Genomic DNA, 23,625 nt, shown 5'->3' with positions numbered 1-23,625 from the left:
ACCAGGTCCTCTCACTCTGAGGAAGATCATCATCATCTGTCGACTCCCTCTTTTCCTCCCGACTCGTCCTCCTCTCAAACGCCAAAACAGAAATAACTTTTTCTTCATCCGACCGTCTTCTTCGCTAACGTACACACATCACCGTGTCTCCGGTGTGGAGCGGGGGTGTTATGCTGGCTGATTTCTCTCTCTGTTCTTCTAAGACCATCGTGGCTCTAATCAATCACTCTGACCCAGATAAAGCTAAGTTTAAACCCGGGCTGCTTTGATGCTCTGACCCACTTAACAGCACTTGTATCCCTGCAGACAACATGCGGCTTTCATTGCGTCCCATCGGCCTGAGACAGCCCGCGGGGGAATAACACGGGTGTCCCGACCCAGTAGATATGGAGTGAATAAAGGACTGAATGATGGATACTTTACTGTTTTGCTGAATTACATCACTAAAAGCACCATTTCAGTTTTTTGACATCTGAAGAGATGCTCCAACATTCCCAAAATACCTCCATGTCCATGTGTCAAGTTACCTCTTTCAAAAAGCAAAATTTAACATCATAGGCTGGAGTAGCATGAAGTCTAACTATTTACACAAGCATTACTCAATTAGTCACTTTACTTATGACAGAAAATTCATTGTTTCAGTCATTTTTCAAGGAAAAATGCCAAATGTTCTGTGGTTTCAGCTTCTCAAATGAGAGGGATTCCTGCTTTTCTTTGTCATATTTGACAGTAAATTGAATGTCTTTGGGTTTTGGACTGTTGGTCAGATATAGAAGCATATAAAGACAACACCTGGAGATTTGAGAAATTGTAAATGGTCATTTTTTCACTATTTTCTAGCATCTTATGGACTCAATGGCAAATCAACTGATAACAGATTCATCGATAATAGAATTACTTTCTTTTTTATTTCTTGGATTATATTAAGACATTTTTCACTCTACGAATTAGACTGATGTATGCTGGGTAGCCTAACTTATCCTGAAAATAGCAATATACAGTATGGCATGACTTGCTAAGACATGTTTTGATTATGTTAAGTCAAACTGACTTTCCCAGGAAACTCCTGTCTTTCATCGCCTTTCTTCCCATTTCCTCCCAGGGTCATAGTTCTCCTGTATTTCTCCCAATAATGACACCTTTTCACACCTCTCATCCCTTTTACAACCTGTTTCTGGCACAGTTCAGCATGTAGTCTACTGTACTGTTCCTCCGTGTTCCTCAGTGAGTGACAGACAGAAAAATTGAGGGCAAAAAAATACAAATTTCAGACGTCCTGGAAAGAAGAATTCCCATTTCTTATGGAGAGTTTTACGGAAAGGGGAATGCTTTTTGTAAAATCTGCTATTTTTTTATTTTTTCGCCACAATTTTTCTGATGATCATGGCGGCCACACTGACATCAATCACCATCGAGAGCCTGAAAAACCTCGGGCAGTGTCATGCATAGACAGAAATAAGTGTTCAACCTAAAAATAGCGTTGTGGTGTCACATTATTTTGTTACTTTCATTCTTTAAAAGTCACCACAATGCAGAAAACAAAGGTCTCTGAATCTCAAATCTTGCTGGCGGAGGATCCCCCAGACTCCTGCTTTGGTTTTAAACTCCTCCATACTTTTGAGGTCTCAAGGTTGGTGAGTATACTCAGCTTGTAAAAAGAAGGCAGTGAAAACCGAGCGAAAACAGCCACAGGCACAACATCGCATGTTGATTACGGCCTTAAATATAAACACCCTGATTTCACATGCAAATTGTGGCACTAACTTCACAGCTTAACCGACCTTCCATTAACCCTGAGTGTCCTGCTCTCTCCCTCTCTCTGCTCTGCTGAAGGACGTCACACTGACATGTACATAATTAACAGCCATGCTCTGCGAGCTTTGCAGGAATAAACATAAAAGCTCCATGTAGCCATGAACATTAACGCACGCTGCAGGATAAACTGCATGTGAGTCAACGCCCTTTCTTTACTTCCTAACACACACACACACACACACTGCAAAGTCCCCAGCTATCCTTGCCCCACATCTCTCAACTGGCTCCAAACAATAGGCAGCACTTCCTGAAAGTCAGAAATAGCAGGGAACAGTTTCCTTCAGCAGTAACTGGGGAACAGGAATGCACTGTTCCCTTAATAGTTCACTTCATTACCTGTAAATTAAAAAAACTGGGACGCTTATGAATCGTCAATTTACATGAATTTTAGCATCAATCACAGGTGAAGCTTTGCATTTATGGATTTTAAGCAAAAAGTAGTACGGACGCTACTGACACGGCTTTTTCTGCACATTGTGAGGATTTTCGAGGGCAATATGGAAATTCAGTGAACTCAAAGTGTGTTTCTGTGCACATCAGTATGCAAATAACTCTGGAGACACAAATGACATATGTCAGTGTGGAGATGAGGAGACTGTTACCTTCCTTAGAAACTCAAGTGCCATTATTCCATCATCTTTTCTAAATTGTTTTCCTTGTGAATGGAAACGGTGATTTCAAGTCGCTGCTCCTGAGCTGTGGTGTAAAGAATACTATGATGTCACAGTGAAGTTGACCTTTGACCTTACAGTATGAATACAAAATGTCTTCACTACATACTTTTATCCTATTAGACATTTGTGCCATTTTTTTCATACTTATTATATGAATTGTTGAGTAATGACCAAAATATTTGTTTAGTGACCTTTGACCTTTGTCCACTCAAATCGAATCAGTTCATCCTCGAGTCCAAGTGGACATTTGTGCCAAATTTGAGGAAATTCCCTCAATGCGTTCTTGAGATATGGTATTCACAAGAATGGGACAGAAGGACATACGGATGGATGGAGGGACAGATGAAGGTTCTGCTGGATCATCCGGTTTCAATATCTTTTCTGGTTTTCTGTGAGCGTTGGCCACACCGAGAGTCAAGTGTGTTCCTGACAGGAGCGTTTATGGGAAGATGTGTGTGAAAGAGAGAGAGAGAGGAGGCATTAAAGTGTCCATTTTATATATGTATATGTGCCCGAGCAGACAGAGTGACCTTATCATCCTCAATGGACTAACTCTAAATCACCACGCTCTCAAACACACACTCACAGAAAAGGAGAGAGAAACCTCTTGAATGACCTTCAAGGGAAACATGGGAATTCAACACACGCAGAGAGGACGACAGAGAGGGAGAACATATACCTGCCTGTGACAGAAACAAAGAGTAAAAGGCTGGAAAAGAAAAATCAGGAAGACAGAGAGGAAAACGCAGAGAAAAGGCAGAGAGGAATGAGAAAAGAGAGTCGGTGAGTGACATGCTGCATTTCTCCCCCTCACCCTCCAGCCACTGAGGATTTTTTTCCAATTAAGGCTGTTATCTCCTCGACTGCCAGCCCTCCTACCAAGACCCCACATGGTACAGTCCTCCTCTCCGCTACCTCTCTCTGTCCTCTCTCTCCTTCACTCCTATACTATATCATTTCTTTCTTTGTCTTCCCCCTTTGTCCTCCTTTGCTTGATTTCATTGCTTCCCTCCTGTTTTCTTTTCTCTCTGGAATACTTCAAGTTCAACCAACCGTCCTGCTTTGTATTCCTCCACTACACATCCCTCCATCTGTCTACCTCTCCTGCGTTTCATCTCTGTGTTACTCCTTTGTGTATAGGCACCTTGAGGCAGTGTGGCCACAAGCTTTATGGTCAACTTCTCCTGCAGTCTATGAACAAAGGAGCGCCGGGATCCAGGCTGCTAACACAGCGCCAACATGCAGTGGATGTTTTGCTTGCGACAGTGTGAGCATCCAAAAATGAGGGTGTCGTGCTTTCTGCCTAACAAGAGGACAACAGTGATGTGAACACGACTGATGGGGGTTTATAAAAATGTAAGAATAGAGCTTTCAGGGTTAAAGCAGAGCAGTAGAAGCTTTTCACAACATTGAATATTAAAGGTGCAATATGGGAAACTGACCATGTGGCATATCACTAGAGCAACTGCAAACTGCTGCTAAGGGTAGCTGCTGTTAGCCAGTTAGCTCAGTGAGCAGTGCACTCAACAAAATATAGAACAAAGGTCTATGTTAGGAAATGTTACGTATTATATCTTTAAATTATTGCACTTGTTGTACAGTAAGGTAATAAAATATAAACATTTTGGCCAAATTGATGCATTTAAGTTCATTTGCAAACTGTGGAATTAGTTGTGGTTTTCAAATAAGGTGAAAAACATTAAACTGAGATATCATATCTGTCAATATGCAGGAAGTGAGCGAGACAGAGAGAGATGATACGCGGGGTCATGGTCAATGGAACACATTGAATGTATTTCCATCCCTCTATCTATCTTCACAAGGTCAACGTCCTTCATTCATTCTGCTTATGATCACTTCATGTGCACATGCGTCACCCGGCCCTCTTTATTCTCCTCTGTGCCCCGTCATTACTCTGTCTACCCATCGCATTCATTCATCCGTAAGGGGAACAGGGACACGCACAAAGTACAGTCAGACCAGAGTGAAAGAAAAACACACAAAAATCCAGTGACACATGCTGCTGGTGTTGTTTGTCTATTTACAATACACAGCGTGGATCACACAACCATAACCGAGGGAGAGCAGAAACGGTGGCAACCAAAAAGAATAAAGAATAATAGCTGCAGTGAGTCAAATAGATTCAGATTCAGTGTTTGGCTGTGGAGAAAGAAATGTAAACAAAGCCAGAGGAAAGAGGATGCTTTGTGTTTTTGTCTGTAAATATTCTTTTTTTCCATAACAGACGACAGATATTCATCCATCCCTTCAATCAACCCTTCCCTGATGACAACACAACTGGTTCCGATGCACCCTGTTCATCTTGCCCTCCTCTATTTCTCATAAACCCACAGAGACCTTCTCATAACCCTGTAACTCCGACCCATTCCCCCCCTCCTCCCTCCATCAGACCCGACCTTGCCTCCTCCAAAGGTCAAACAGCTGGAATGGATCGATGGTTTTGGAGAGGGAAGGAAAGACTGCAGCAGAGGAGGAGGGAGAAACAAGAGGAAGAGGAGGAGGAGGGACAAACATAGAGAGATATGTGTGAGAGAGGGACAGGAGGAGGAGGAGGAGGGAGAGGGGGCGATAAGAGGGGGAGGACAGCAGGAGGAGGAGGAGGAGGAGACGGGCAGAGAAGAGATTTTGAAAGAGAGGAGCGAGACGGGATTAAGAAATCCCTGCATCAGCATTCCTCTGGGTTTCTATGGGAGCAGCGGGAGAGGGGGGAGGGAGGGAGAAAGAATGGGAGGAAGGTGAGCGAGGGAGGAGTGGAGGAGTTGGTCAGTGAGGGAGGGATGGGAGAAAGAATGGGAGGAAGGTGAGCGAGGGAGGAGTGGAGGAGTTGGTCAGTGAGGGAGGGATGGGAGAAAAGGAGAATAGGATGGAAGAAAATGAATAAGAGAGGGAACATCTCCCTTCTGTGTGTGTGTGTGTGTGTGTGTGTGTGTGTGTGTGTGTGTGTGTGTGTGTGTGTGTGTGTGTGTGTGTGTGTGTGTGTGTGTGTGTTGGTCAAACAATGTGCTAAATATAGGCTACAGATACTCTAGCAGACAATGTGTTAAGATAAGAGTATAAGGCCTATTAGCATGATTAGCATGTAAGAGATACATAATAGTAATGTTATGTAGACATTTACATTACTGTAGACTAACTACAGCGTGCCTATGCAGAAAGCGTTTCAGCTACATTTTCCTGTTTCTCTGCTAACGGCCTGATCATGCTAGTAACTTTGGCTGTAGTTGTTTTTTGTCTGACAAGGCACTTGGAGCTTATAAAACTTTCAAAACAGCTGATAATTCATCAAATTTTGAAGTTTGTAACTTTAAGTTCACATTAAAATACCGTGTCTACAATTGAGGTGGCAAAATGCAACTCTTGCTAGCATTCAAAGACAAACACTAGCCCACAGAAGTAGCTAACGCAGCGCTAATGATGATATCCTAGCATGCAACAATGATAACATGAAGGCTACATAGCAACATATAAACATATGTTGTTTAATTTCAACAGCTGAAGAGTTAGCAATACGCTAGGCTAGAAAAAGCTAACAGTATGGTAATGTACAGAATAAGCTCTGTAGGGAAAGGGTTGCATTTCTACTGTAGATAAAACATAGCTGCTTTTGTTTGTGGGGCTTTTAATTGAGAATATTGGCGTTTCTCTGTCTGTTTTTGTGCATAAAGCATTAACACAGTTAGGTTTGCAGAAACTAATCCCTCTCCAGTTCACAGTCAAGTATCGACGGCCTGCAGCAGCACAATAAAGGTCTAGCCGGTATACTGCATAGCTCTGCTTTGTAAAGAATATCGATATCAGTTCAGACTGGAGGCTGCAGCCGCCACCAGAACGCAATCAATAATTCACAAACCTCCTTCACACCTGTGAATCACCACAGCCTTCATTGTCTGTGTTCTTCAGCCTCTCTGGTTAAACGCCTTTTACTCCAGTTTGTTTAACCTTTCTACACACGTTTCTTTATCGCTTTTTAGCCTGATGTGTCGCTCTAAAAAGGTCAGCTTCTTGTTTTTCTTATCCCTCCTTAACTTTTTCGGTTTCTGGGCCGTACTGGACTCAGAGGAGTGAGACATTCCTGTGTGGATGAGCACACACACAAACATAGCTCCCTGAATCATATCAGCTATGTGGAGAATTCCCCTTACTGACGGGTTAGCATAACTCAACATCACAGACCCAAACACAGCTTATGAAACCATCTTAGTCATGAAGCAAACAAGAAGAGAGTCCCTCAGCGTGGCAGTCATCTGGTCAGTCAACAGGCTGTTTTTTAATACGACTGTGTGGACCGGCCAAGTAAAATATACGTGTGGGAAACACTGGCAAATGGGGACTCCAGTGCTCCGATGTTGAGGAACATTTCGGATTTCATGAGTCCGGCACTAGTAATCCAAATGCAAAACATGATACAATCAAGTACCAGATAACAGGTTGACGGTTTCAAACACTTTCAACATGAAGAGGTTAATGCATCAATTATCTAACACTCCTGAAAAGAGGAATCTGTGATATGAGCATGAGATAAAACACTACAATACAACGATGAGTGAAGGAGGAAGTGAAGTATCTACATTTTTTCCATCACCACCCAAAGCTCACGACCATGGTTGGAATGACAAATGAAATGTTAATTCAGTTCAGTAGCAGACCCACATCACAGCGGATGCATCGTCGGATTTTATAATCATTAGAGGACTAGACAGGCAACAAAAGCTTCCTTTAACCTCTCCACTCATCCATTTAGCCTTGGCAAACAAACTGCCATAGTGTCAACACGGGGAAACATCGAGCGTCCCTCCCAGCCATCTTCCCATCCATCCGAAAACAGCAGACTGGCATTTGCACCGAGAGAACACACAGTCCAGCCAGACCGGAGCAGACAGACCCAGATCCTCTGCCAGTGACCCAGCCATCCATCCAACCCTGACCCACATCAGGGGCCTGGTCCAGGGCCAAGGCCACGACCAGCAGCCCATCAGACAGTGAGGAGAGGAGACAATGAGCAGAAGCCAGAGAGAGAAAGACGGGGCCTCATTTTATGCTTTTCACTCAGATTAGACTGGAGAGGTCAATCTTGTTTAACTCACAGCGAGTCCAACATCAATTTATTTGTGCTTATTTTCCTTCCGAAGAAGTCCACCTCCAGCCCCACTTTGTTTGTTTGCACTTCAGCTGGCCCTGACATCAAATTGTATGATTCCTTTCAATGCAGCACTTTATTGGCTACACTCTGTATAACAAAAAGGTCCCTGGAGTGGCAGCAGAGTGGCAGAAGTGCAGTCAACACTAGATGAGAACAGAGATGGGCTCTCCTGAGGCTCCCAGACAAACTGAGCACAGTAAACATTGTTTTGTTCAAAGGGCCAAAGAGTCGACAGGCTAAATAAGGATCCGCCTGAACCTCAATGTTTAGCTAAAAGTTCCCATTTGGTCCAAACGCAAACACACACTATAATCTGAATTTAGACCATAGTAATCTTGTTCAACAGAAAAGGGTTTACCAAACAGCGCAGCAGTAAACTGGACGACTATTACTGCCAAGACAGCAGCAACGACTGTGCTCACAAACAGCATTCGTCAAATGCAGTAAGCCAAATACCACTGTTGGCCCCGGTATGGGCTCTCCTGGCCTGCTTCATACAGCACAACTATGATACTGTGATCCTACCTTGTCAATCTCCTGCTGCAGCACCTGTTTGGCGACCTCCAGGTCCTGCAGCCGGACCCTCAGCTCCTCGTTCTCCTGATCCAGACGACTCCTCTTCTTCTCCACGCTGTCCAGCTGGCTGTGGAGGCGGATGGACACGTCCTTCGCCACCTGAGAGAGTGAAGAGGAAGAAGAGTTTAGCTCAGTGCATCTTATAATCAATACCGCACCAGGGATAACACTGTGATGCTTTGTAGTAATGGTGCGGGGCTAGCTGGTTAGCATGCTTACTTTAGTCACTATTATCCAAAAGTAACGACGGATGGCTCTTATAGGTCAGAGCGAGCAACATTTCTGTGTCATTCTGAAGTTACCAGACTAAAGTGAATGCCGCCAAATTGATTTCAAAGCTGCAGCAGCACAAACATGCAGCAAGAGCCTGAAAGAGATGAAATGCACATCTTGTTCCACCTTCTAAGATCACTGTAATATCTTCATTTTCTCAATCATCATCACTTGTGCACAAAGTCAATTTAATTAACTAGGAAACACTGTGAAAGAGCCAATTTTAAAGCATGGAGGAGATTGAGCCTCTCATATCAGATCAGCCTATGAAAACTTTTCTCCCCTTGCAGTGCCACCGAGGAAAACAAGGGAAAAAACACACACTGGATTTCCATTGTTCATTTGTACCAAATGCCCGGATGAGTAATGAATACCCAACACAACACTTTATACGCAGCATGTGAGCAAATATGAATTAAATGAGAGTTTCAGCCCAAACTGTTCTACAATAACCTTGAAACTGTCATCATAGGATATTGCTCTGCAGATTACTTTTTATGAATTTCAATTTCAATTAATGTCCGAGGTTCAGATATGTTATAGAGTACGCTCCCAGTGCAAACAGGACCAATCTGATGCTGGTTATTTCAGCTGAGTCCACAAAATGCGTCGTCTCTACCAGCAGAGCCTTTGCTTTCTAATCTAACGAAGCCAAAAGAGGATAATTAATATCAATCCGGCAGGAAGTGATCTCTCGTACATAATGTGATCTTATGATAGTCTGGTGTCTCCCCCCGAGGGGAGTAACTCATTAAGAGTTTCTGATGTCAGAGTGAAAGAAAGACAAAGTCAAGTCCCTGATGTCTGATATGAAAACAGCACAACAGGACACAGAAAGCAACAGCCGACTCCCATCTGATAACTGCAGTACGGGTTGGTCGAATTCAATTATGTTATAATAATACATTTTACACAGGCACTTATTACTGATACTGTTTGCTTTAGTTATTATTGATTTGAATTTTTTGTTCACTGGCAATGAAACTGAATTAAAATTAATGTCCACATAGCCTCCAGTGTTAAACACATCCACTGGTATTATACTGGTACATGAAGTCAAACCTGCTCTATACACTGTTCAGGGGAAACAAAGTACACTGTGAGCCAATATTCAGCCACAGTGTTCATTCCTGTAACTTCTGCTCTGACATTTTGATGGGCTTTTGATGCCTAAAGACTTTTAGAAGCTGGGCAGCAATAAAAACCACATAAAACTTCATATCCAGAGACGTGATGACGGCCATTTGTGACTCATGCTGCAATATACAAGCTTCTGTGGGTTTCTGGTGATGCTGTTTCTTTTTATGCCGACTTACAAGCAGTATAATTTGATTTTTTTGTTTTCATAACCACTAACAAGTTTGTTATTAGTGTGCAACACAAATACAGTTAGACATCATATGATTTCAATTAAGGCTGAGGGACTCACACAAGAATTTGCAGTTGGTTTAGTGAGTAATCGTGTCAGACAGCTGACTACAGTGTACAATTGTAGCTCTGCAGCTAACATAATTATCATCACTGTTTTTCTTTCAATTTTTCATGAATCTCTTGAACTAGATGTTGGAAAATACTTGTAGTAATGTAAGTATTTACTGTATAGTCAGTGCACAGAGAGACTATAAACATGGGGAGAGACTGGTAACACATGTTCTTCTGGATCAGAATTACAGTACCTAAAGTCCAAGGTGATGTCTTCAAATGTCTTATTTTGTCCAACCAACAGGCCGACGCCTCAGGATGTTCAGTTTACAATGATTTAAAAAAGAACCAATAAGACAGAACACAAAGCTACTGGTAAGCAGATTTTTGTTACCTTACAGAGCCAGGCTCGCTTTTTTCCCCTTGCTTTATGCTAAGCTAAGCTAACTGGGTGCTAATAACAGCTTCATATGTATGGACTTACATGACAGTGGTATCAATCTTCCCATCTAACTCTCCATAAAAAAGCAAGTAATGTTGCAGAATAGGCTGATATGTGTGACTGCACTCTGCACTCGCAGTCATTGTTTTTCAAAGTAAAATATTACTTGTTGTTTTGTAATAATCTGTGATTTGACCCTGAATGTGTCACGTGACTTATGGTAACAAACATTATGTGAAAGGCAAAACACTGTTATTTGCGAGAATAGAATTTCAGGGTATCACATTACAGTCCAACACTAAAAACCCTCAAGAATACACAACTTGACAGACGTTCACCAACTGTATCACACGCTGTTAGTGCCTTATGGGTCTTAAATATGATGTAGATGAAAAGGATGAATAAAGTGCAGATAAAAGAGGTCAATTGCTTTAATAAATGTCCATTTTAATTTCAAAATGATTGCTTTAGCTCCACTGAAACTAAATATGAGGGCTTTTATCTAAAAGGCTGTTTTAAGATTTGATGAAATGAACTCTAATGATTTCCATCGGGAGCTGAGTAAATGGATATTTCCAGTTTTAGAGAAAAATGTATGTGTTGAGTCAATCAACACTCAAAAGCTCATCAATGTACTTAGACCCCATTAACCTCAATACTGATTAAATCTAGTGGGAGACGGTCTGTAGTATCTGATGATTGTGTGGTCATGGCTTTTATTGTTACATATGTTAACAACTAGTGAGTAATGGCCCGATTCAGTTATTATTCACAACTCTATTCAAATTGAATGTATTTTGTATTTTCATTCGATCACACCTGAAAAAAAGATCCAAGAAAAAAGTGGTGACAAGACAGAATTAACATTATAATGTTGTAGTCGGGTCAGTTCATTCAAAGTACAGCAAAACCTGGTAAATATATGACTTCCAGCACCCAAATGACTCTGTTGTGCAGTAACCACGATTGAAAAATGGCAACCTCGAGTCTTCGACTTAATTCTTCATCTCACACATACAACAAACACACCTTGAGGACATGAAAATCACGTTTACGTCTGGATTTGTTAAGTTACTTTAATATACACAGTATATTTTGTCCGTTAGTGTGGAGGGGAGTCTGAATAGTGACTGCAGCTCTGGTGTGATTACTGTCTGAGAGAGGATTTATCTAATTGTACATCAGCATAATTAATACTTGTACAATTTGTAATTATGTGTGAGTGGATATCTGCATGTGTATCCTTTTTCACTGCTGTGTGTGTCTGTCTGTATCCACATGGTATCCACTTGCACAACTGTGTCTCTCTAATCATCTGCAAAATCTCTCTGAACACAATTTACAATTGTGTATTTATGTATCTGAATGTGTTTGTATGTCCGCGTGTGTGTGTGTGTGTGTGTGTGTGTGTGTGTGTGTGTTTGTACCAGTGCCAGTGTGCAGCTGAGTCTCACAATGCCCCTCTGTACTGCCCACTCTCACTCTAACCAATGGCTCCCTGAGCTCCACCACGCTCCAATTCATGTTTTAGTGTGTGTGTGTGTGTGTGTGTGTGTGTGTGTGTGTGTGTGTGTGTGTGTGTGTTTGTGTGTGTTTGTGTGTGTGTGTGTGTGTAGACTGCGTGTTTCTCTCTGTCAATCGGATTCTCTCTTGTTTCAGTGGTTCCTAATAGTTCTCTTTGTACCCTCCAAAGTTTTGTTACAGTGCCCCTCTCTTTATCTGTTCCTCCGTCCATCTCATTCTCATCTCCTGATCATGTACCACACCTCTTATAATCCCTCACCTGATAATAATCCTCAATTACTTATGATCCTGTCCATAAAAGCCTCTCCATTAGCTGGTCAAAACATGCTCCTTCCTAATGCTAACACTAGAGTAATACAAACGTTTACAGTGCAGTAATTTGGCTGTTAGCTTTAAACAAATTGATGAACTGTGTGTCTGCAATATTTCACCTTTTCTTCCAGCTGTACAGTGAGCAGCTCCTTTGCTCCATAACCCATTGAAGGACACTCAAAAAGTGTCAGCACAGTGGCTACGTGACTGACAGTATTTTCTGTAATCTACTTATGAAAATGATCTTAATCAGCACGTTTCGTTAATCTTTATCAACAACATAATAAAACTGCTCCTTGCAATGACAACCACAGCTCCAGCGTCAAATGAAAACCACATTAGAAGGACGGATACATCAGTTTTGGGTCCAGCACTGACCCAATCAGCAGACTTAATGAACACAATGAATTGTCCTTAAAGTTAATTACAGCCGTTCCTTTTTGCGACGGCGCAGCCCGGTGCCGTGCAGCTCCGAGGGGATTTGATGCATCGATTTCATCCACAGAACATCAAAGCAGGATGTTGTCGCAGTCCCTCAATGACTGATTTGCAGGCAATCTCTGGGAAATGTGCAGAAACACTAGAGCAGCGAGCTCTGAGGAGTAAATATAGAGATGAAATATGAAGCTACTTGATCTCAAGGATTACCACTTTAGCTATAAGGACACCTTTTGCATATCAATTTGCTCCCTCTGTTTGTCTCTCGAGCAGATCACTCCACCATCAGCGTTTGTGTATAAAACAAAAAGAAGATCTTCATGTGTGCTGGCTTACGGCTCCAAGAGGATTGAATCGGACAGAAAGGGTGACTGATTAATACAGTGTGCTTAATTTTGATCGGTGCATCAGTATTCAATGAGGAAAAACAGCTTGTATATGGGATGAACCATGAACCACTGTGGGTTCATGGGTCTTCATCTCTCTTCTCCTCGCCCTCCTCCCCTCCTCATGATGTCCTCCTCTTCGCACTCCTTTGTCGGCCTTTGACTGCTCATAAATGCTCCATTGTTCTTCTATGTTAAAGGGAAACGTGAAAGAATTTGACGCCATTGAAGCCGCAGTTTTACCCGGCAACAGAGCTATAGGATGTAATTAGCATTCAGTCATGGTGCTGCAGAGCTGGGTGAGAGAGAGCATTTGTTAATGTGTGTGTGTGTGCGTGTGCGTGTGTGTCAGAGAGCGTATGGAATCAAGAGAGTAGGGGGAAAAAATTAAGCCTCCAGAAGCAGAGAGAGCGAGGGGTTTCCTGACTGTTCCTTTACTCACACACAACACACAAACACACATACACACTGGCCGCAGGGCAAACATTCATATCATTCAACAAGTGGCAGTTAGTCATCAAAAGGATCTCTTTCGTGTCCACTGTGTGTTTGTGTGTTTGAGTGCGTTCAACAACCAGATTCTTGTTCCTCCCGTTATGCAGCCTGTCTGCACTTTGACTGCACACACACACACACACACACACACACACACACACACACACACACACACACACACACACACACACACACACACACACACACACTTTACCAGCTGTATGTAAAACCTCTGATAAATAAGAGGGAAGTCGTTGGAGGGATGACCGTTATGGAAACACAACAGCTGTGTGTGTGTGTGTCAACTCAAAAAAGAGAGGATGTTTGGTCTGCTCCCCACTTCCTCTTTCAGGATTAACTTTAGATGAAGGTTTAAGTTATTGTTACTGTAAACATTGGGGTTAGATGACCAACAACCAGCAACTAAGATGATCGAAGATTGCATCATAAAAAATCAGAGAAAACCACATTTAAAAACCTGAAACATACAGTATACCTCACCCTTCACCTCCAATCCTGAAGAATCCTGATCATTTCTTTCATCTACTGAAGGGATTTAAGTCAAAGCTATGATGTAACATGATGCAATGTTACACGTTTCTCTTATGATGTATATCAAAATGTTGTTCTTTAGTTGATAAACACAAAACTGACCTGTCGTGTTACAAATGTTGTATATAAGATGTATACTTATCTACAGCACATTCTGACATTTTGAGAGATTGACTCTTTAGCTGCTAAACGCTCCACTGTTCACCAGCTAGTCGCTAATGTTGTCCGCCAGATAAAATGTCAGTCTTATCTTTGTGCCTGAGGTTCTTCCAGTCTGTGAGATGTAGACATAGCGCTGTGATGTATTTTAGCTTAGCTTCGCAGCTTAGCACAAACTGGAAGCAGAGGGAAAACACTAGCCAAGCTCATTCTTGATGTTTGATGGCTAGTATGCTAGCTCACAAGAAACATGTACTGAGGACCAATGTGATTTTTCTAGCAGTTTCTCCCAGGGTCCTGCTTGTGCTAAGCTAGGCTAGGCTAAACACGTCCTCGACCCCTGTCGCTGAACAAGCAGAGGTGAAACTGAATGATTTCTTTATCCAACATTTGCCAAGCTAACAAGCATGTTTCCTAAAGAGCTTTATGTAACGTAAGGTACACTTTAATGATTCCCGTTATGAAACGTTTCCTCTAGATTCAACCTGTTCTGTTGGAGGTTGGTGGGCGGTTACAGTAACAGTACAGGCCCGGGGACAACTGCAGTCTTGCCTCGGAGCAACGACAGAAGAGCTCCTACTGAAACATTCATGTCTCCTGGTGTGGGAGGAAACATGAAAAAGGCTTCAATCAGCCTTGATGGGGTTTGAAATCAGAACCTTCTTGCCACGAGGCGACAGTTACCAACGCAGAGCCACTCTGCTTAAAATTAATTTAATTCACCGCTTTGGTTTAGCCCGCTTTCAAAAACAAGCTCAGCAGACGAGTCCTTTGTTGCTTTCAAATGTAATTTGTGGCTGAAAGCATCGAGTGAGCTCGCCGTGGTATTGTTCTTTGAAATGACCACAAATGTCCTGATGGATGCTCTTTCACTTTGCTTTTTTTGTCTGTCTCAGAGTATTTTAGCTTCCTAAAGTGGTTTAGCCATTCAGTTGTCAAGTAAAATAAGTATATAACCCTTCATACTGATGCAAAATCTGACACAAACACTCCTTAAATTTGTAGTTGTCTTGACCTCAGCACTCTGCAGAGGCTTAGCATGTTGTTTATTAAATCACAGACTGCGGCTTCACGTCGGGGACCGATGACTCCACTGAAACTTAAAAGCGTCTGAGGTCTTACATTCAACCTTGGAGGTGACGATATTGTTTTTTTAATGAGCTATGAATTATGCTCACAAAGTGCGGCTCCCTGGAGAATTATATCGACTGCCTGTTCGGCTGAACCACTCAGTTTATCACAGAGTAGTGCACAATCAGCTTGTAGCTGCAGACAGATAAGCAGCAGTGTTGTGTCTTTCACAATCGCACCAATGGCTGTTAAAAACGGACTGCCGCTCTCCGACTCCATCTGGTTGCGTTATAAATCAGACGTGTTTCATTGCACTTTCTGTTGCAACACATTCAACTCAATCACTGACAAATTAACAAATTACAAAGTCATATTTCACAAGATAAATAACCTCTAACTTCTGTGTAGTGGTGAAATAAGTATTAATATCTTTTACTTAAAGGGTAACTCCCTCCAGCGATGTCACTCAGTGGCTGAAGTGGCGAGTAAACGCACATAAATGTAGTTTGCCCAGTTTTTTCGGATCGAACAGGGTTACCCAACACTTGTTATGGACAGTTCAGCCAAGGTGGTGGGTGTCTATAATCAGGAATTAATGGACTTTGCGGAGGCAACCGCTGCACGTCAGACGGTTCAGGCCTCCGCGCTGTCCATTAATTCCTGATAATGGACTCCTCATCGGGCATTATCCCTTACATAAAATAATGAATGACAACTTGGAAGAGAAACACTTTTAGTTCTCTACCTGTTTTCTCTCTCAATGTGCACCTACTCTATGGATTTCCAGCAAAAGCCTCATATTACATCAGTCCGTCACTGCTGTTTTTGTTTGAGCGCTGTCATCATTTCATATCAAGATCCCAGACAAGATATTTACATCTCACAATGTCTCAAACATTCAGCAACATCCACGGTATGAGACAGTAAGTTTCCATATCACTGATGTAGCTGCAAGTTATTATTTGTGCTTTCAATATTCAGAGATTGTCACTTATTTACATATTTTATTCAAAGCTGCTCAGGAATTACAGGATTTTGCAGGAAGCTGTGAGTATGTGTGAAGTAGCCCCGGTGTTGATGTTTAGTGTTGTTGCTGTTGACCTTTTTGACATCCGTCCAACATTGTGGCCTCTCAGCACCCATTTAGAGGTTGTTACATCACAAGTAATCTGCTTCGTGTCTATATATAAAACCATTATGTGTGAAAGTGAGCGAGAGAGCCACTGGCGTGACAGCTGTTCCAGTACAGGCTGTGTCTGTATCTATCTATCTATAGAGAGAGAGAGAGAGAGAGAGAGAGGGAGAGAGAGAGAGAGAGAGAGAGGGGGGGGAGAGAGAGGGAGAGAGAAAGGGAGAGAGAGGGAGAGAGAGGGAGAGAGAAAGGGAGGAATGTGATGAATTCCCACAATCCTTGGCGTGTCATTTGGCAGTTTGAAAAGTGTGATCTCACCCCAAATATGACCATCTATCATCCCGTCCATGCATCTGTTCATGCATACATACAGCCGTCCATCCAAAACTTCATATCACAGTAGTAGTGGCAGCTCAACTGATGATGTACTGCACCGATCATTACCTTCATCATTGATTTATCTAATCTAATAATCTATTCAATGAAGTGTGGACAGTTCAAAACAAAAAGATTTTCAATATTCAGTCATATAAAACAGAAAAAAGCTGCAAATGTCTTTGATTGTCAAACATTTTTCTGGAACACTTCACTCAAAGTACAACTATGCTGAGTGCATCTCTCTCACTCTCTCTCTCTCTCTCACACACACACACACACACACACACACACACACACAACATAACATATGGAGATGAGGCTGGGAGCTGGCCGGCTCAGATAAATGTACCGGATCCGGCCGCTTCCCAGTTCTAATCTTATGACCGTGTGTGTGTCTGCTCTGGTGCTTCTATCTCAGTGAGGACATGTATGAGTTAAGGACCTTGAGAGTGAAGACTTACTTGAAAAATGAGGACATTTTGTCCGATCCTCACTTCCTCAAAGTGCCTTTGCCTCTCTGAACGTAAAGACTCGAGGTTAATGTGGACTTGTGAGGGTTAGGGGTTCGAGGCTATGAATGTATTATCTCAATTAGGGTCCTCACAACTATGGCAGTATATTGTATATTCTGTGTCTGAATGGGAGTGAGAAATGGTAACCCTTAAGAGCGTGATTAAGCCCATAATATAGAGCACATGCACAACACTCTGCAGCAGCAGCAGATGATATTTGACTAGTATAGAGCTGGTATGATAATAGGAAGTTTTATTCTGAAAAAAATGAATGAATGACAAGAAAATATGAGAAGGAAAGGAAGACGATGTGAATAGAAATGATTGAGCCTGCTCTTAAAAACAATGGCTGACGTCACATGATTACATTTACAGTGTATGTAATGTTTACATTACCAATAGCACTAAAAAATATTACACACAGCACCATGAAGCTGGCCCGGCTGACAGTCACTGCTCTACTGGTGTAATGGTCTCTCCTTATTTGGGCAACCAGCAACTATCCTGGACCGCTCATCACACTATCTGCTCATTTAACATCTAGTCAAACAAAAACAAGCATATTTTCCCAAATTCTGGAGAAAGCCTTTAAAGGATCTGTTCGCTCAAATCACCGACAAACACATGTTCCTTTTTGTGAGACCTGGTTGAGATCTAGGTGTCTGATATTGTTACTGTCAGCCCTTCAAGGCAAAAGCAGAACTGATTGTCTTTGGAAATATGGTGACAACTGCTGTGCTGTAGTCATGAGAATCCTAACAACTATTTCCTCTGTGTGTGTGTTTGTGTCCAGATGTCTGCAGCCTGTGGGAATGAGAGCAGTGTGTGAGTAGGACAGGAAATGATGTCAGATATTCTCATGGAGATTCTGATGGCTGCTGACCCCCTGCAAGAAAACTAACACACACACACACACACACATAAAGTCACATTCAAGCGGACTCACACAAGATATTTGAAACAACACAAATAAGAGCATGTGATGTACATAAGGAGATGTTGTCACAATATAATAATGTGACAAACACATACTTTTTCAATTTCCTCATTCCCCTCAGGTCTTTCTATCTGTTCTCCATCTGTCTTCATCTCTAGCACCAGCCCCCATATTCTCCCTAGAGGAGCTCTGAAGGCCACATGAACAGAAACAGTCAAACTTTGAGGGAAAACAGGGTGTGAGAGAGTTCATGTGTGCTTTCTGGTTTAAGTCTGAGTGTGTGTGTGTGTTTGCATGCCTGAATTTGCATGTGAGTGAGTCATCAAAAACGGGGCCTTAAAGCATCAACTGTAGTTAAGCCAATTTCTCTTGTTAAGCAGCTCAGTGCAGAGCAGCTCAACAAGTCAAGTTGGACCGTGAAGTGAAACACTCACTGGGCAGCACTTCAGGCTACCTTCTAACAGTGAGGAGAAATCTCTGAAACATAATTGGCTGTAATTGTCCAAAAAACATTTAGGATACAACATTTGTTTAACACAACGGAGGGCACTCACTGTTTTTCACTTACTTCGAGGGACTCTCAGTAATCATCATAATCACCAACTCATTTACATCTTAATCCCAAATTTTTTTCTCCCCTCAGATAAGATAATCATCTTAACACCTCTTGGATTCCTCTTGAAAAGCCGAGGGGTGGATTCCCATCTCTGAGTTGGACGATGCCAGCTTAAAGGTGCAATATGTAATCATTTTAGTTGAAAGCATTTTTAAAAAATGTTCGAAAACTACTACTAACTAACAGAATATGAAGAAATAACAAGTTTGACGTTATGTCAAATATGTCTATGTATTGTGTTGAAGAAATATCTACTGAAGTTAGCATGCTAACCAGCATGCACTGAAAACCCTTTACTCCCAGCAGTCCAAAGCTGCTGTACTAGCTGTTTTAACACCGAAACTCCTCGGTTATCCAGCTAGCTGCATGGCTAACTGAGCTAACACGTAGCTACAATCATGGATGTAACAGAATACAGTTAGCAGCAGTTAGCAGTTTCTCAAAAACCAGGCGTCCACAGCTTTTACAGCTGCTACATTATTTGAACCAATAACATCCAGACTCCTTTGTAGCCATTGTCACATTTTTTTTTTACTGTTGCTGAAGTTATTTTCCAGCAGAGCTGAATCACTGTTGACTCACAGAGGCAGGAGTGAGCGTCTGTTTTTATAAAGGCTAATGATAAAGCTACCAGAATAAACAGAGGAGTGACTGTGAGAGGTTGGCAAAAGAGAGGCTTAGCATGGGCTTAATGCATGCATACACACGCACAGACACACACACACACACAGTATGGTGTAACTCGACCTGCCGCCCGAGTCTTTGGCCCTGGCGGCATGAGAGGACACAATCGGCCATGTGTTGAGAGAGCGGTCAGGTTTGTCTCGCCGCACTGTGTATTATTTCAGCATCCTGTGTTTATGAGCCCTCTTCTCTAATGCAGCCAACAGATGTAGACTTGACTTCATTTCTGACCTCACTCTTGCTCTCCTTATCCCAATGCTACCATCAGCTATTAAAAGATTTAAATTCAAGTCAGAGCTTCATTCAAACCAACTAATCCTCCTTGAATACCTTGTTTTCCCCTCCTCTGTTTTTTGTTTCTGTCTCTCCCTCTCTGATTTTTGTTAGGTTATCTCATTTCTCGCTCCCGTCTCTTTTTTTTTCTGTTTTCCTCCGCGCCTCATCCCCCCATTATGATTGGCTTATTTGAATTTTCAAACAGTGACCGATCCCCCTTTTTTCCCCCTTTCAGACTCAACACACACACACACACACATACACACAGAGTCAGAGACACAGGATGTACGCTGGTCCCTTTTCCCTCCTTCCCTCCTTCCCTCTTCCAAAAACAACCAGATGGTGAGACAGGAGCTGAGAGACAGACAGCAACAGCCGGCGGAAAGCCCTTTGAGAGTGACATCACAGTCTCACTCTCACACACTCTCTCTCAGGGCATAAAGGCCTCATTGTGTCGCTCTATCACACGGAAAATGTTGGAGGAACGCTGTGAATTTGACGTTGTGCATCCATAGTCCAGGGTCATCGGGCAGAAAACACGCACAGAGGCTCTACACTCTGTGTGTTTGTCTACAACTGGCCTTTATCAGGGATTCCTGAAGTGACTGGGATGACTGGTGTGTGTGCGTACTGTGAAGGACGCTTGTAAAACAAGAGTGTGTGAGAGTGTGATCCGTATGTACGTTTACTGTATCTGTGTTTGTGTGCGTGTGAAATTGGAATGACTAGTTTGTGCATGTGTGTTAATCTTATGTCTGAATGGGGCGTTCAGCGTGACGATCAGTCTGTACAGTATATGTTTCAAATGGGGAAATTCCTTAAACAAGCTGGAGGAAGCCTGACCTCACCACAGTCGAGTGATTCAACAGTGTGAATAAACTGGGTCATGTGACCTGTCTTTAAAATATAAACACCATCCAAAACAAAACACAGCATGTAACAACCGCCACAGGTTCTCAAACCTTGAGCAACAGTGATCCGCTTTTGTTCTCGGTGGTTTTTGGTCTTGTTCCTGTCGAGTCACCACATAAACATTAAACTGATTATTTTCCGCTAGCTAGCTAGGTAACTAGGACTGTTACAACGCAGTGAGCTCACAGTTGAAAATGCTATAAATTGTGCTTTGTTTGCTAAGGTAAGGTAGCTTAGAAAGATTGTTCTTGGCTGCTGTTTGGTGGGTCGAGCAGCATGCTAGCAGTAACATGTTACAATGCTAATTATCTTGATATGTTGTTAGCTGGTTGTTATTAGCTAGCATGCTGTAGGTTGACGATGACAGACCTAGCTGGAAAAGTAATATACGAAAGTGAATTAGCAGGGTTTGGCCTTCTTGGTGCCGTGGGCCCAAACTGAGCCATCTCAACTAGCATTTAGCACCACAACAAATAAGGGGCTATGTTGGAGACAGATGTTTCTCCGTCTCTCCCAGTTGTTTAAATGAGCTGTGGAGAATTTGTTTAAGTTGTTTAATGCTGCTGGTCTGTGGATTTCTTTGTGAAGGACTCACGTCGGATTTTCCACGACAGTCCAAAGGCTGTGACTTCCTGGATGCCTCGTCTCAGTGCCTCTCAGAAGCTAACATTTAGAAATGGAGTCTGCCAACATAAACTAAGTTTAAAAAAAACTTAAACTAAGTTCCACAGAGACCCTTTAAGATATGTGACATTCTTTATCTGCTTCTCATATAAAACACTGTATATATTGCATGAACACAGCACACACCACTAGCCAAATGCTAGTTAATGTGGCCATTTCAATGGTAGCCAAAAAAGTTGCCTCCACACAGAACTCTATTTAGCCATTTCAATCGCACGTGATCTCAAGCACATGAAGACTTACTTTGACGTCTTGCTCCAGCGTTCGTATCAGTTCTCCATCGACGTGCCCCGTTTGGGCCACACGGAGAGAGCGCCGCTCTGCCTTCCTCAGCCGGTACTGCAGGATGCGACAGGTCTTATTGGCCTGAAGAAACAGAGGCAGTGTGAGTACATGTTGCTATGAGTCATCTCTGTAAGCCATCCGCTTCAAGTTAGTGTGCTTTGCTGCAACCATTAAGAAAATACATGCAGAGCACAAACACATAAAACAGTGGGGAAAGGTATTTGTTGCTTTTTTTTTTACTGTAGCACAGATTAGGTGAGGGAGTCGTACCTGCTCCAGCTGTTGCCGTAGCTCCTGCAGCTGGTAGACGTCTTCCTCCATGTACATGTCCCTCATCTCCAGCATCTCAGACCTCAGCTCCTCCATCTCATCCTGGAGACAGTGAAGAAGAGAGAGTCGTTTTAACATTATGAAACATTAAGAACGAGGTACAGGGGGTTTCTAATTTAGCACCTCTCAAAGTGCCGACGGCATTATGTGCACATAAGTGGGTCATAAAGGGAAGCCTTTAATGTTTAACAGCTTTCAGCATCTTTGTCATAAATGCGAGACCATCCTCATCATCATCATCAAATTATCTTCCATTAATGAAGCTACGATCATCATCCATCCCATCAATCAGTGCTAACTGTCACTGGCCACCACATCTTCATCTTTATCATCCTCATTAGCAGGATCACCATTACAACAATTAGTGTCCTCTTAAAGTGAGCTGCTGTGTAATATTTTCTCGAGTCAGGTGAAAGGGGTCATCAGAAACAGAGATCTACATGTTTCAGGTAGCAGAGTAGTGCACTGAGTAATGTAATATGATACTGTATTGATTCTCCTTTCTCTCCCTGGTAACACAAGGGGAGGTCAAAGGTCAGGGTCGGGTTATTGGATTACGTCAGAGGAGACTCTCAACGGTCCCTGTAGGAAAATTGGCAGCAAAGGAAAGGAAATTCCTACACTTTAAAATATGAAGTATCTTAACAAAAGTTTTCAAAAAGTACACAACAACATTGTACAACCACCCAAAAATAAGTCAGACCATGTTCTTAATAGTAGTGTTGTGATCTACATCTCTCGTAGACTTACAAGGGATGAATTATTTATTTCAGCCTGACAGCATGAGTTGCATCAGCCCTCTGAATCGTACTTAAGGTGCAGCTCTTGTGTGCGTGGGTGCACTCAGATGAACCACACCCCACCAGAAGAAGTCTGGGTCACTGTGAGCAAAGCCGGGTGTTACACAACGGTGTGTGTGTTGGCAAAACATCTGTGGGTGCGTGTGCATGATGTGCAAGCAGCTGTAGTAGTAGTGCTGCTGTCAGAATTTACTACAGGAGAGAATGTGGGTCAGCCTCTGCAGAGCTACGAGTGTAGCAACAATGAGCTCCTGGGACAAGTGCAAGTCTGTGTGTGTGAGAAGACGGCAAAGAAAGACAATGTGTGAGAGTATATATCATACACATGTTAACAAGGCAACGCCAAACACGTTACCTTTTATTTTCATACTGCATGTAGCATGGTGTTTGTGTGTGTGTGTGTGTGTGTGTGGAGTGTGGTTTGTTGAGCTGAAATAGACTGCAGCAAGAAGCAATCTGCCCCACACTGACCGCTGAGCTGCACATCTGCAGGACAGAGGAGGATGAAAGGAAAACATAGAAATGAAAAGGAGACAAGGAAAGAGACAGAAGAAAAGAAAAAGACCAATAACAGACATAAAACGGAGGAAAGAAAGAAAGTAGGAAAAGTTAATGCAGGTGGAGGAATGTGGGAAAGGGTAAAATGGGAAAAACAGAGCATGAAACAAATGTAGACAGCGAGGGAGATAAAACACGACAGCACAGAGTGAGAATGTGAGGACGCGAAACGAGGGAATCACAAGTTAATGTGGCGAGAGACTGAGAGAGAGAGAGCTGGT

The 23,625-nt window shown here is 42.5% G+C and overlaps 1 protein-coding gene across 1 annotated transcript in view; it reads right to left on the bottom strand.

Moving 5' to 3' along the window:
- mtcl2 (microtubule crosslinking factor 2) overlaps positions 1 to 23,625 on the bottom strand; it is a 97,021-nt gene that overhangs the window by 68,991 nt on the left and 4,405 nt on the right. Inside the window, exons 2-4 of the mRNA XM_073469435.1 lie at positions 21,987 to 22,088; positions 21,675 to 21,797; positions 8,176 to 8,325 (exon numbers count right to left, since the gene is read on the bottom strand). Coding sequence (XP_073325536.1) covers positions 8,176 to 8,325; positions 21,675 to 21,797; positions 21,987 to 22,088 — 375 coding nt within the window. The remainder of the gene's footprint in view (positions 1 to 8,175; positions 8,326 to 21,674; positions 21,798 to 21,986; positions 22,089 to 23,625) is intronic.

The sequence above is a fragment of the Pagrus major genome, chromosome 7 (genome assembly GCF_040436345.1).
Source record: "Pagrus major chromosome 7, Pma_NU_1.0".
Lineage (NCBI taxonomy): Eukaryota > Metazoa > Chordata > Actinopteri > Spariformes > Sparidae > Pagrus > Pagrus major.
This window is presented reverse-complemented; position numbering and strand designations above follow the sequence as displayed.